The 12,886-nt window shown below is 35.8% G+C and overlaps 1 protein-coding gene across 3 annotated transcripts in view; it reads left to right on the top strand.

The window, feature by feature from the left end:
* CPED1 (cadherin like and PC-esterase domain containing 1) overlaps positions 1–12,886 on the top strand; it is a 245,015-nt gene that overhangs the window by 92,973 nt on the left and 139,156 nt on the right. For all 3 annotated transcript variants that reach the window (XM_077773325.1, XM_077773326.1, XM_077773327.1), the window contains exons 5-6: positions 3,048–3,180; positions 4,477–4,645. In XM_077773325.1, coding sequence (XP_077629451.1) covers positions 3,048–3,180; positions 4,477–4,645 — 302 coding nt within the window. The remainder of the gene's footprint in view (positions 1–3,047; positions 3,181–4,476; positions 4,646–12,886) is intronic.

Genomic DNA, 12,886 nt, shown 5'->3' with positions numbered 1-12,886 from the left:
CCCCAAAACAGAAGCTAGTTTTGGCATTGTTTATAGAAGATTTATAGGTTCCTGCATGTGTTGGGGGGGGAGGGGGTGAAGAGAGAAGGAGGGAATGGAATATTAAAACAAGTATTGGACTAGTTTGTTGAGAGAGTCCTTGGTAGACAGGCCAAGAAAGAACAGTGACTACTGACAATTCCTTGACTCTGTTAAATAAGAACCTAGGATATTTAAGATTTCCATAATTATTCATATAGTTCCATAAAATGTAGTTGCAGCTTTTATAGGTATTAATGGAGCTTATTTTTACTTTTTGGCTATAATCAAAGGAAATTGGAATGCTTTACGATGTCAGAGAACGTCTAATTAGAGTTGTTTTTTGTTTTTTGTTTGGAGGGAAGGGGGTAGAATCATTAAAAGTAGCCTTCAAACCCGGAATAAGATAATGGAAAGTTATATTTATTTCACAAAGGGTAAAATTAATTTAATCGATATTAAATTCCATTGTTCAACCACAGTTTCAGGGGCTGATGTGGAAATCTGACATATTCCTGAAATTCCTATATTGGATTCCTTTAGCTCCATGCCATAGGCTCTACCACTTGAACTAAGCTAAAAGTAGGTAACATAAGCTTGTTTACTTTTTGACATATTTGCTGACTACTACTTCCTGAAAATCAGTGAGCTACTACCTTGGTAAAACACTTAATAGGGGTAGCTCCTTCAAAGTCAGCTCTGCTTGGGCTTCAAGTCAATGCTGTGCTTCCTGGCAGTAAGGATAAAAAGGAAATCAGAGTAAATTACACTGTTCTCATATTATACAAAAGAAGACCACAAATTAGCTCTTCTGGAGAGAGAAAATCTGTCCCAGTAATAAATTCTAAAACATGTCTACTTAGTGAAAAAAAGAAAACATATTTCCTTACTGCAAATTTAAAGGATTATATAAACAGTTCAACTCTTTTTAAGTTGTGATTCCCAAGAAAAGAAATTACCTTAATGACTCCTCATTTGTCACCTCCAGAAACAAGCAATTTGAGTATTTCTTTTATTCTGATGTATTAGAACTTCATTAACAAGGAAGTCTTCCAAGTAGGCTATCATTTTTTGAGAAAGATCACACTGTGCTAAATAATGAGATATGGGAATACATTGAACAGCTTGACTTCTGCTGACTTTTACTTAAGAGTGTGAAGTGTTTTAAATTAGACTATGTTAGTATTGACGAACCGTGCACAAGGGGGAAAAATAATTTAAAGGCTTTGTTCCATTTTGAGAGCTAGATAAATTGTATAATTTAAAAATAAATCACTGTGACCTGGCAGTAAGGAAACAACAACTCTCATATGCTGTTGGAGAGAATGGAAGTGGGGACAACCTTTTTGGAAGGCAATTCAGTAATAACTATCAAATTTACAATGCGTTTATTCATTGATCTGGCTATTACATATACAGATTAGAATTTGCCCCGGGATAAACTTGTAAAAGTATACCAAAATAGACGGATAAGAGCATTCGTTGCAATACTTTTGAAATAACAGAAGACATTACAAACATTGCAAAACTAACCTGAATACACAACAATAAGAAAATGATTAAGTTAAGTGTGCATTCCTTTACCGGCACACCCTAAGCCATTAAGAAGTATAATGTAATTCTATATATATGCTGATATGGAAAGGATTCCAGGATAAATTGGTAGGTAAATATGTCAGATATAGACCTAGATTATACAGTAATTCCTCCTTTATCTCTGGGGGATACATTCCAGGACCCGCTGTGGATGCCTGAAACCATAGACATTACCACATTCTGTACGTACTATATTTTTTCTTATACAATCACACCTAAGATAAAGTTAGGCACAGTAAGAGATTAACAATAATAACTAATAATAAAAGAGAACAATTGTAACTAGACTGTAATAAAAGTTATGTGAATGTGATCTCTCTCTCTTAAAATATTTTATTATACTGCATTCATCCTTTTTGTGATGATGTGAGATGATAAAATATCAATATGATACTGATATGAAGTGAGGTGAATGACATAGGCACTGTGACATAGCATCAGGCTACTACTGACCTTCTGATGGTATGTTGAAAAGGGGATCATTTGCTTCTCGACTGGGGTTGACCACAGGTAACTAAAATTGAGGCAAGTGAAACAACAGGTAAGGTGGACTACTATAATCTCTCCTTTGTAATTTAAAAAGCAGAAATATCTACAAGTGTACGTAATATAGATATACTGATATTTATATCAATTTACATATCGAAGAGCCATATGCATCTTACCCACTGGGTGCTTATTTAGACTTCAAAGGTAAATATGTAAAGCATTGGCTTTGTCAGAGAGGCTCTAGTTAGGGGTGGATTGCTGGGTGCTTCTGGTTTTTTTGGTGTTTGTCTTTTCAATTTGGTTGGTTTGATTTTGGTTGGTTTCAGTCGCTTTCTATACAATTTGATTTTTCTAACCGTGTACATTCGGCACATTCATTCTTTAAATATCAATGAGTGCTCTGAAGTCAGTATTGTTGGTCTTCACTTTTATATACTTCAAAAAACTATTAAATAATATTTTACAAAAGAAGAAAGCATTATTGTTGAGTTTACCAAGATCATGAAGCATGACAGATCTAGCACGTGAAGGCCTGCATTGTCAGGAAATCTACTCAAGTGGTCCGTGTTATATTCTCCTCACAAACAAAAGTCAGCTCCTACAGCCATCTTCCCCATCTTAAGAGTGCATCTGTAAGGTATGTGGAAGATAGATCTGTCCATGCAGGTCAGTTGGAGACATCATATCTACCTCCCATCTGAGCAAGAAAATTTGAAATGAATTATTCCAATTGTTTTCCTATTCTGTTGTAAGAGAATAAACTACAACAGACACCTCTATAAACATGCATGATTTAATGGGTCTAACTTTGATGAAGAATGGAGAAAAAATTGGTTGCATATTTCCCATGGATCCTGTATTTGAACACAGCAAACATTATTTTGGAAACAATTCCAAAGAGAAACAATAGAATGACGGTTTGTTGCTCTTTTGAATTTTTTCAGATTTGCGACTTGTGGTGAGCCCCTCTGTGTGTCTGGATCAGAGCATACAGTTAAAGCTGAGCAATTCTAGTGACCTTTTAAAAACAGCGAAGCCACATATGTGGAAACCGTGGGACTGGCAACGTGGACAGCTGTAAGCTAATCATTTTGAATTGTTATATCCAGCATGCGTTTTTGGAGACAGCTAACAAGAGACAGCCAACTCCTGAAGATATCTAGGGGGTATTACACATTTGAATTATTCAGTTCTATTACATAAAATTTCAGCTATCTCTTCTTAATAAGAATGCCAACATTGATATTCTTCTAGACTAATTCAGACATTTCTTGCCAAAGAATAAACATTTGGGTAAGTAGGACTCTTACCTAGGAAGTTACATTTATGGAAAACTGAATTTGAAACCTTGACAATGTAAAATTATAAAGTTTTAACTTCCATTTTATACTCAAATGACATTGCCCTCGTCTCTGAGTATGACTGAATGATTTTTTTTTTTTTTTTTTAGTTAATGTATTTTTAATGGCCCTTAGGATCTAAGAAAGCAACTGCAGGGTACCAAGTTATTTAAATTTCCTCCAGGAAGATGATTTTGCAATGTAGACAAATTATAGTGAAAAATTAAGAGATTTTCATTATCTTATCCAAAAGATAAAATAGCTTACCTCATCTAATTGTATAATTATTAGGTAGTATTTCCACAGTTACCAGTATTTATTGAAAAATCATATGCATCTCCTGTTTACCTACACTTCAAAGGTTGAAATAAGGTCTTTTCATTTATCAAACTTAGATATATGAAACATAGAAACATCACACAAGGAGCAAATAGTTAAACATTTTGGTATCTTTTATGACAAAAGTGTATTTGTTTCATCACAAAATAATTAGTGTTAATTTTCCTTTGTAGACTGAAGGGTTTACTTCATGCTTTATCCTTTAAATTAATCCAAATTATCTGTGGTGATGGTTGTTGGGTAGAATCAAACTACTCAGCAGTGTATGTTGGCATATTTTAGTAACATATTTTTGTATGTTGGCAATCGAGGGCAGGACTGGAAAATGTCAGGTTCACTGTTCCCTAAACTGTAATTTGTATCACTTTTGTAGTGATGGTACATACATGACCAATTTGCACTGTTTAAATCCTTAAACCTTATTTTAGGTATTTTCCTACCTTTCTTTCTTTAAAAATGTTTTTTAAATAAATCTACCAGAGTGGAGAACTCCTATCAATTTGATCTCCTCCCTCTCTCTGTTCCTGTATATCCCTTGGTAGTGATGCTAAGAAGCAGTGGAATTGTAGAAGGAAACCCACGCAGGGAAGGCTGAAGTCCGACAAAGGACAGATTAGCATACAAAACTTCAAGGTAATTTACAAATTGCATACCTTAAGTTATGGAGCACTAGCTATGCTGTTTTATTTTTTAGGAATCAAACAACAGTCCTTGCTCCACATGAAACAATCTTTAGAGCTGAAGAATTATCTGTGATTCTTAAAGCATATGTGTTGGTGACATCTCTAACCCCTTTGCGTGCATTCATTCATTCAACTGGCATGGTTTGGAATCCACCAAAGAAAAAACGCTTCACTGTCAAGGTAAAATTTCCATCAAAGCTGTTATTTCATTCGAAGTATACTAAAGATAAGTAAAGGGAGTTGAACTGCCTTTCTCTGACCTTTATGATTATCAAATCCCATTGAACAAAGATGGCATCATTTTATTGCTGCAAGTGGAGATTTTCATTTAATAGGTGCAGGCTCAAAACTGAACTGGAGGCAGCTTAATTCACTAGGGATCACAAAAGTTACATCTTGTTTTCTCAATTCATCTTTTTAGTTCAATTCTTTGACCCATTACAAAGCTAATTCTCAGCTGTATTCTGTTTTCTTGACTTTCCACTTATTCAAGAAAAATATACTCATTGCAACAAATGAAAATATAATTTTCCCTTCTGTTTTTTTCTTCATTCTTAGGAAGCAAAGTACCTATTTCGTTACAATAGTCAATAGGGAATATTTGCTAAGTGAAAAACAAAGCTCTCAAGTGTGCCTAAGAGAGTAACTCATGATATAAAGCATGATGAGAAAGTTTTCTGAGAAGCACTTAATAATAACTCCCCAAAAATTTAGTTATAAAAGGTAACTCAGGTTGCCTCCATTGAAAATAAGGTCTAGTGACAACATACTGGGTAAATGTTAAGAAGTTTCCAATTTTACACAAATAATAGTTCAGAGGACAAGTAAGAGGAAATGGGAAGAAACTGAAAGAACGCTCAAGTGCCTTAGCTGGTATGTTCATTCAGTTCCTTCCCATTTTTTCTTGCCTGCTCTCTGACCAATTATTTCTGTAAAATCAAAAATTCCTTCTAAGAACAAACACTACATGATCTTACTTATATAAGAATATAAATTTGTTAAACACAGGGCACCAGGGTGGCTCAGTCATCTAAGCGTCCGACTCTCAATTTTGGCTCAGGTCATGATCTCACAGTTTGTGAGATTGAGCCCCCCATCCAGCTCTGTGCTGACAGAGTGGAGCCTCCTTGGGATTCTTTCTCTCCCTCTCTCCCTGCCCTTTCTTTGCTTGTGCTCTTTCTCTTTCTCTCAAAAATAAACATTAAAAAAATAAAAATAAATTGTCAAACTCACAACAGCAGGGAGAGAATAGAATGATAGTTATCAGGGGTGGGGAGAAAGGGGAAATGAGAACATATTGATCAACTGTTACAAAGTTTCAGTTATGCAAGAGGAGTATGTCCTAGAGTTCTACGTATAACATAGTGCCTACAGTTAATAGTAAGATTTGCTAAGAGAATAGATCTTAAGTTAATAATACTCATATTTCTAAAAGAATCAATCTTATGTTAAATGTCCTTATCACTAAATAATACATAATGCATACGTACATACACACATACATACATACATACACAGGATGGGAGGTAAAGTTTGGATGGGATAGATTTGTTTGTGGCTGGACTGTGGTGGTGGATTCATGGGTGTATTTATCTCCAAACTCATCAGATAGTATATGTTAAATACGTACAATTTTTTGTACCTTAATCATAATAAAATCTTTTTTAAAAAAGAATGTACAAGTGCCTGTCATAGTTTCAAGAGATTCAAAAATAACTAAACCTGTTTTTTTCAGAATTTATTTTATATAAACTACATTGTAAATTCTGGAAAATCTTCCAATGGTGAAAAATCTTTAAATGACTCATTTAAATATTGTCAATTTAAAAAAAAGATCAGGATGATAAAAGCTGCAAATCCTATATTCCTTAGTAAAATAGATGCCTGACATTTTAAGGAAATAGTATTGATGACTTAAGTCTAAGGTACTTTATTTAAAGGACAGTTATCTTAACTATATCAACATAGGTGTTTTTTAGTTAATTATGAAAAAGTAGAATCAAATTTGGTTTACCTTTCGTGTCATCTCCTGCTAGTCTTTCCAGTGGCTAAAGTTACCTAAGTACCTTTAATTATTTTCAAATTTCCCTTTTTATTAGGTTGAATTGTATGAAATTGCTGGCATTTGGCCATTTTTGACTTACAAAAAATTGCAGTTTCATATGATGCAACCTATTATTTGGAACTCAGGTACTGAGAGATTAAAGAATCATATTGATATAATTCATGTCACATTCACACATTCAACAAATGTTTACTGAGCATGGTCCAAAATCCCTGTCCTAGTAGAATCTGCCATTGGCGGTTGGTGCAAGACTCCCACATCTATCTGTATAATCTGTTTCATCCCCATTCCCTTGCTTCTCAAAAAGGCATTATAATGATTTAATGTGTATATTTTTGTCTAGAGTATTGTAAAATATGCAGTTTTGTTTTGTTATGCATATATGTACTTGTAATTTATGTAAATTGTATTGTATTAGAGATTTTTTCTTCTAACTCTTTTATGTAAAGCACTACATATTCTCAAGAAGGAAACACCCACATTATGTGTACACCTCCTGTGTTACTTCTCACCAATTTACTCTATTCCATGATGTGTTCCGTTACAGTTTACGTACCCACTCCTCCAGGGATAGACACCTTGATTGTTCCAACTCTTGGCTAATTGAAACGGGCCACAAATGCACAGATTCTTGTATTAGACACTTTATGAACCTGCATATATTTTTTCTGGAGAACATATGCCTATCATTGGACTTGCTACGTCATCAGCTATGGGTTCAGTTGAGACAATTAAATAATGCCAGCTTACCCTCTAGAATGCCTGTATCAGTTTCTGTGCCATCAGTTTCTGTGCCATCATCAGTCTTTCCATGTCCCAGCAACCCGTCCAACACTTGACCTTTCCAGCTTGCAGCAGGTGAAAAGTAGGATCTTACTCTTGTGAATAGCTCCATTTGTCATCTCTCAGTTTCCTTTATCCTTGTTGCTCTCTGTTGATCAGAAATCTTCAGTTGATTAATCAAATTAAATTTTCCCTATAACTCCTGCTTTGGAGATTCAGTTCCAGAAGTTGTTTCTTATCTCTAAGTCACAGGGGTGACCTTCTTCATTTTCTTCCATTACCTTTATAATTTTTTCTGGACATACAAATATTTTATTAAACTAGAGTTCACTTTTGATCCAGATTTTTTTCCCTATATAATCAGTTCTCATGGGCTACATACTCATCACTTCCCATGAATATAATACCACCTTTATTGTATAAGTTTCTATTTGCATATGGAGCTGACTCTGAGCTCTGTTTTGTTGCAGTTGTCCAGCCGTTTTTATTATTTGACAGTATACATATATCTTAATACCTGGCTGGGAGGTTGCTCCCCTCTACTTTTTCTTTTCAAAATTAAATTAACTATGTTATAGACATTTATTTCTCCACAGATATTTTAGAATTCAAGTATATTTTTAATATCCTGTAGTAATTTCAATATGTAATTACATAAAATTTATTACTTTTTGAATAATATTATATTATTGTCATTATTATTATATTCATAATATTATCTCTCAAGTCAGATTATTTTCTTTTTCCTTTATTAGAGTCTAAAATTTTTTCTCTGGAAAGATCTTGTATGGGGGTCCCTGGGTGGCTCAGTCTGTTAAGCGTCCGACTTTAGATCAGATCATGATCTCATGGTTCATGGTGGGTTCGAGCCCCACATCAGGCTCTGTGCTGACAGCCAGCTCAGAGCCTGGAGCCTGTTTCGGATTCTGTGTCTCCCTCTCTCTCTGACCCTCCCCTGCTCATGCTGTCTCTCTCTCTTTCTCTGAAATAAATAAAACATTAAAAAAAAGAAAGATCTTATATGTTCTCACTTATGTTTATTTCTAGATTCCTTAGAATATTTGTTGATATTCTTTTTGAAATTATATTGTGTAGTTGGTTATTACTAGGACAGAGAAATACTACTTTTGAAATTGAACTTGTATTTGGTAAACTTGTTGCAATAATTTTATCATGAATATCATTGGGTTTGAGTTTTTAAGACAGATGATTATTTTATCTGCAAATAAAATCATGTTAATTTCCTTATTTACATAATTTTTAATGTTTTTTTGTTTGTTTGTTTGTTTTTTGAGAGAGAGACAGCGTGCTAGAAGGGGAGGGGCAGGGAGGGAGACACAGAATCCGAAGCAGGCTCCAGGCTCTCAGCTGTCAGCACAGCAGGGTTCAAACTCACAAACTGCAAGATCATGACCTAAGCAAAAGTTGGACACTTAACCAGCTGAGCCACCCAGGCACTCCCTAATCTCCTTTTTAATGCTTATATGTCTTCTCTTTTTCTTTCTTTCTTTTTCCTTTACTAATTTTGATCAGAACCTCCAGTACTTTCTTTCAAGGTAGAAATGATAGTTAAGTGTTCTCAAATTGTTCTTCATCTTAAAAGGAATGTAACTCAGGCTTCTCTATTAAGTAAAATGCCTGTAGTAGGTTTTTGGTTTTTAATCTTTACAATTCCTGCCGAAGTAGTGAGAATTATATAACTAACCACAAAGTATCCATCCGTGTGTTACAATGATTGTAATATATGGATAGTTTTGTTTCATTTGTACCCTCTACACTCCTCTTCCCAGACAATAGTTTATTTTGAAACAAATCCCAGACATCACATGATTTCCTTTGTAAACCTTTTTAGAGTGTAGTTCTGAGAGAGACAGATTTATAAACTTTACGAAATTAAATAAGTTCCCTTTTGTTTTTAGTTAGCTAGGAGTCTTCACCATAAAAAGATTTTGAACTTTATAAATCCTTTTTCCTGCATTAATAAAATTATATGATTTTTTTCCTCCTCAGGTTTATTTAACCTCAATGGTTATTATATTGCTAGATTTTCTTTTAATAAAGCTTCCTTGAATCACTGAGATGAAACCTATTGATTATTTGGGGCTATTTTGGAGTAATCTGTTGGATTTGTTTAGTTAAGATTTTTATAAGTTCGTAAATGATTTGGACCTATAATTATATTTTCTTGTATTTCTCTTACCTCATGTTTAGAGTTGAGAGTACTGGATAAAATAGAACTGGAAAACTTTCACTCTTTCCATTTTACTGGAACAACTTGTATAAGATAGGAATTACCTCTCCTCACTGCTTACAACATCCTCTGCGATTTGTTTCTCTTCTTACTGAGTGTTTCCAATTTGGGCCTGAAGTCTTCACTTTTTAGTTCTGGAAAACGTGTGCTCATGATTGCTTGAAAAATTTGTGCTCACTGTTTTTTCTTCCTTTCTTCTGTTGGCCAGATTTTGACCCCTTCATTTCATGTGGAGAAACCCCTTAATTTAAGAAGTATGCACATTTTTACTTACATCTATTGGTTTCTTATCTTATTTCCTCTTGGTTCTTTATAATTATTTTTCACATTTGATTTTGCTCCTCTCTTCCTTGAATATGTTATTCCCTTCAGTATATTAATCATGCTTTTTAAAAATTCCTAGTCCATTAGTTTTAAGTCAGTGCTCTATCCATTGCACCACAGGGTCCCTAGACCATTTTTAGTTTTAGTAGCATGATATGTGTCTTTTACTTTGTTGCCTTGCTTTTACTTTGCTTGCCTCCTACTGGAGGTAGCTGTACTTTTCATGTGTCCCTATTTTGTTCTTTGAATTGAAGTTCTTCTGCAGGTACTATGTAATCCAACTGGTCTACTCTTTGGAAAAGGCCAGTCATGTAGGAGTTTTCAAGGAAGTGGTACAGATGAGTCCCAGGCATCACAAAAACCACTTTCCATCAATTATCTCTGCTGCCACTCTTGCAGGTGGTTTCTCTCGTCAGAAATTTACTCCCTAAACTCGTAGGAAGTAAATAAAGTCTTGGGAAGAAGCACTTCTCTCCATTATAATCCATCAGATGTGAGGTTTGAGAGAGAATAGAGTGGAGGAGTGAGTGCCAGATCTGTTACAATCTCACCTTCTCCTCATCAAGTCTTCACCCGGGCAGGACATAATCGCCCAGAAGTTAAGCAGCCTGAATCCTGGGGGGGACTTTACAGGGGATCACAGGGGAGAGGCAGGAGGAAAACAAAAATACTTTCCGCTATTCTGTCCTCTCAAAGAAGCCTCTGGCACCCACCCTCCCCACACTCCAGTCACCCCGGCCATTGCCACCCCTGGACAGACCAGTTCAAAACAGCTTTCACAAACCCCTTCACATAGGTTTTTATTATTTGTCCTTTTGAAGTACCCCTGCTTTTTTTTTTTTTTCTTTATTTAAGCATCACTTCCCCTAGCCCCAGTAGAAATGACAGGTAGAAATGAAACACTTTTTAGGTCCAGTCATGTTCTTTTTTTTTTTTCTTTTAAATTTATTTCTAGGAGAGAGAGAGAGACAGCGTGAGCAGGGGAGGGTCAGAGAGAGAGGGAGTCACAGACTCTGAAACCGACTCCAGGCTCTGAGCTGGCAGTCAGCACAGAGCCCGACGCGGGGCTCGAAAACACGAACCGCGAGATCATGACCTAAGCGAAAGTCGGACGCTTAACCGACTAAGCCACCCAGGCGCCCCCAGTCATCTCCTCTTATCCACAGTTTTGCTTTCCACAGTTTCTGTTCCCCACCTCCAAAGGCTTCCAGAAGTAGATGATCCTCCTTCTGATGAATCAGGAGGAGGTCAATAGTAGCCTAACCATACGTCACATGCCTACGTCATTCACTTCACTTCCTCCCTCACATAGGCATTTTATCATCTCACATTATCACAAGAAGCAGGGTGAGTACAGCACAATAAGATAGTTTCAGAGAGAGGAAGACCACATTCACATAACTTTTAATACAGCCCGTTGTTACAATTGTTCTATTTTATTATTAGTTATTGTTGTTAATCTCTTACTGTGCCTCAAGTATCAATTAAACTTTATCTTAGGTGTGTGTGAGTGTGTGTGTGTGTGTGTGTGTGTAAGAAAAAAAACAGTACATACGGGGTTCAATGGTATCCATGGTTTTGGGCATCCACTGGGGTCTTGAAGCATCGCCCTTGTGAATAACGGAGACTGCCATATTTCTTGAAGATAAAACATGAGATAAGAAAGCTCTTTGAGATTTGTTTTTTTTTTAATTTTAGATTTTCATGCTTTACTCAGTAGTTTGTTTCTTTTTCATATCCTTGTGTCGGCAGGACAGAAGCAAGCTATATCTGCAGCACTATAAAGCATGCAGTTCTTGTCATTTTCATCCTCTCCTTGGGATTTGTCTTTTCAAGATGTTGCCTGATTACTCTGGACAATACTGTTATCTGCTCTCACAGGGAGGTAGTGCAGCTTCCTGGGTTAATGTGCCAGAGAACGATTAGTTCCTTACGAGGTCAAAGTTATACATGATGCTACAGATAGATTTCTGAAAACAAGGGAGTATCTATTTACCCTTCAAGTGAAGTACTTATTGCTTCAGCTAAAACAAATAGATTGTACTTATCTGTTAAATCACTTGACCATCTTCCAAAACTGCTTCCCCCCTGATATTTTTAGATGTGAAAAATACACGGAAACGGTTCTCAATGCTAATGTGGAAGACAGGACCAAGATTCACTCTAAAGACTAATTATGTGACATCAGAGTTTTATTGTATTTAAATTCCACAGAACATAAATGTGTGTGGATGTGTGCATGTCTACTGAGTGCTTGACTCAAAGGCTGAATTACTTAGTTAAATCAGTAGTGATTTATGCACTGTGCAGTGAGGCAAACGAACTAAACTAGTTATCAGTGGCCACTTATAGAATATTCTGGCAGCTAATGGAAGTATGAAAGTAATAACAGGTGTAACTATGAGCTCATTTATTTCCAATTAGGTTTGCTGCTGGGATATTTTACCTGCCAAAGCTTTAGGGAGACTTGAAAAATATCAAGAAATGCAAAGCTGAGAAATATGGAGAGTAGATGCTTTATAAATGAATTTTTTCTAAAATCTCCTTCTATACAATAAAAAAAATTAAAATATAAGTGTTAGGTGTTTCTAAAAGATGTTCAGATTTAAAACTGAGGGGAAGAGGGGAGCCTGGTTGAATGTGCAACTCTTGATTTCAGCTCAGGTTATGATCACAGGGAAGTGGAATCCAGCTCTGCGTCAGACTCCACACTGAGCATGGAGGCTGTTAGGATTCCATCTCTCCCTCTCCTCTGCCCCTATCCTCCACTTGCACACACTCTCTCTCTTAAAAACAAATGAGGGGAACGTAGAAAAAAGGAAAGAAAATTAATAGCAAATGTAACATTTGTTTACTCTGTCCTTTGATTCAGTTTTAAAACAACCACTTATGGGTGACTGGGTGGCTTCCTCAGTTGAGCATCTGACTCTTGATTTCAACTCAGGTCGTGTTCACAGGGTCGTGAGATTGAGCTGCCTGTGTTGAGCTGTGCTGGGCA

The sequence above is a fragment of the Crocuta crocuta genome, unplaced genomic scaffold, assembly GCF_008692635.1.
Source record: "Crocuta crocuta isolate KB4526 unplaced genomic scaffold, BGI_CrCroc_1.0 scaffold16, whole genome shotgun sequence".
In the NCBI taxonomy this organism is placed as follows: Eukaryota; Metazoa; Chordata; class Mammalia; order Carnivora; family Hyaenidae; genus Crocuta; species Crocuta crocuta.
This window is presented reverse-complemented; position numbering and strand designations above follow the sequence as displayed.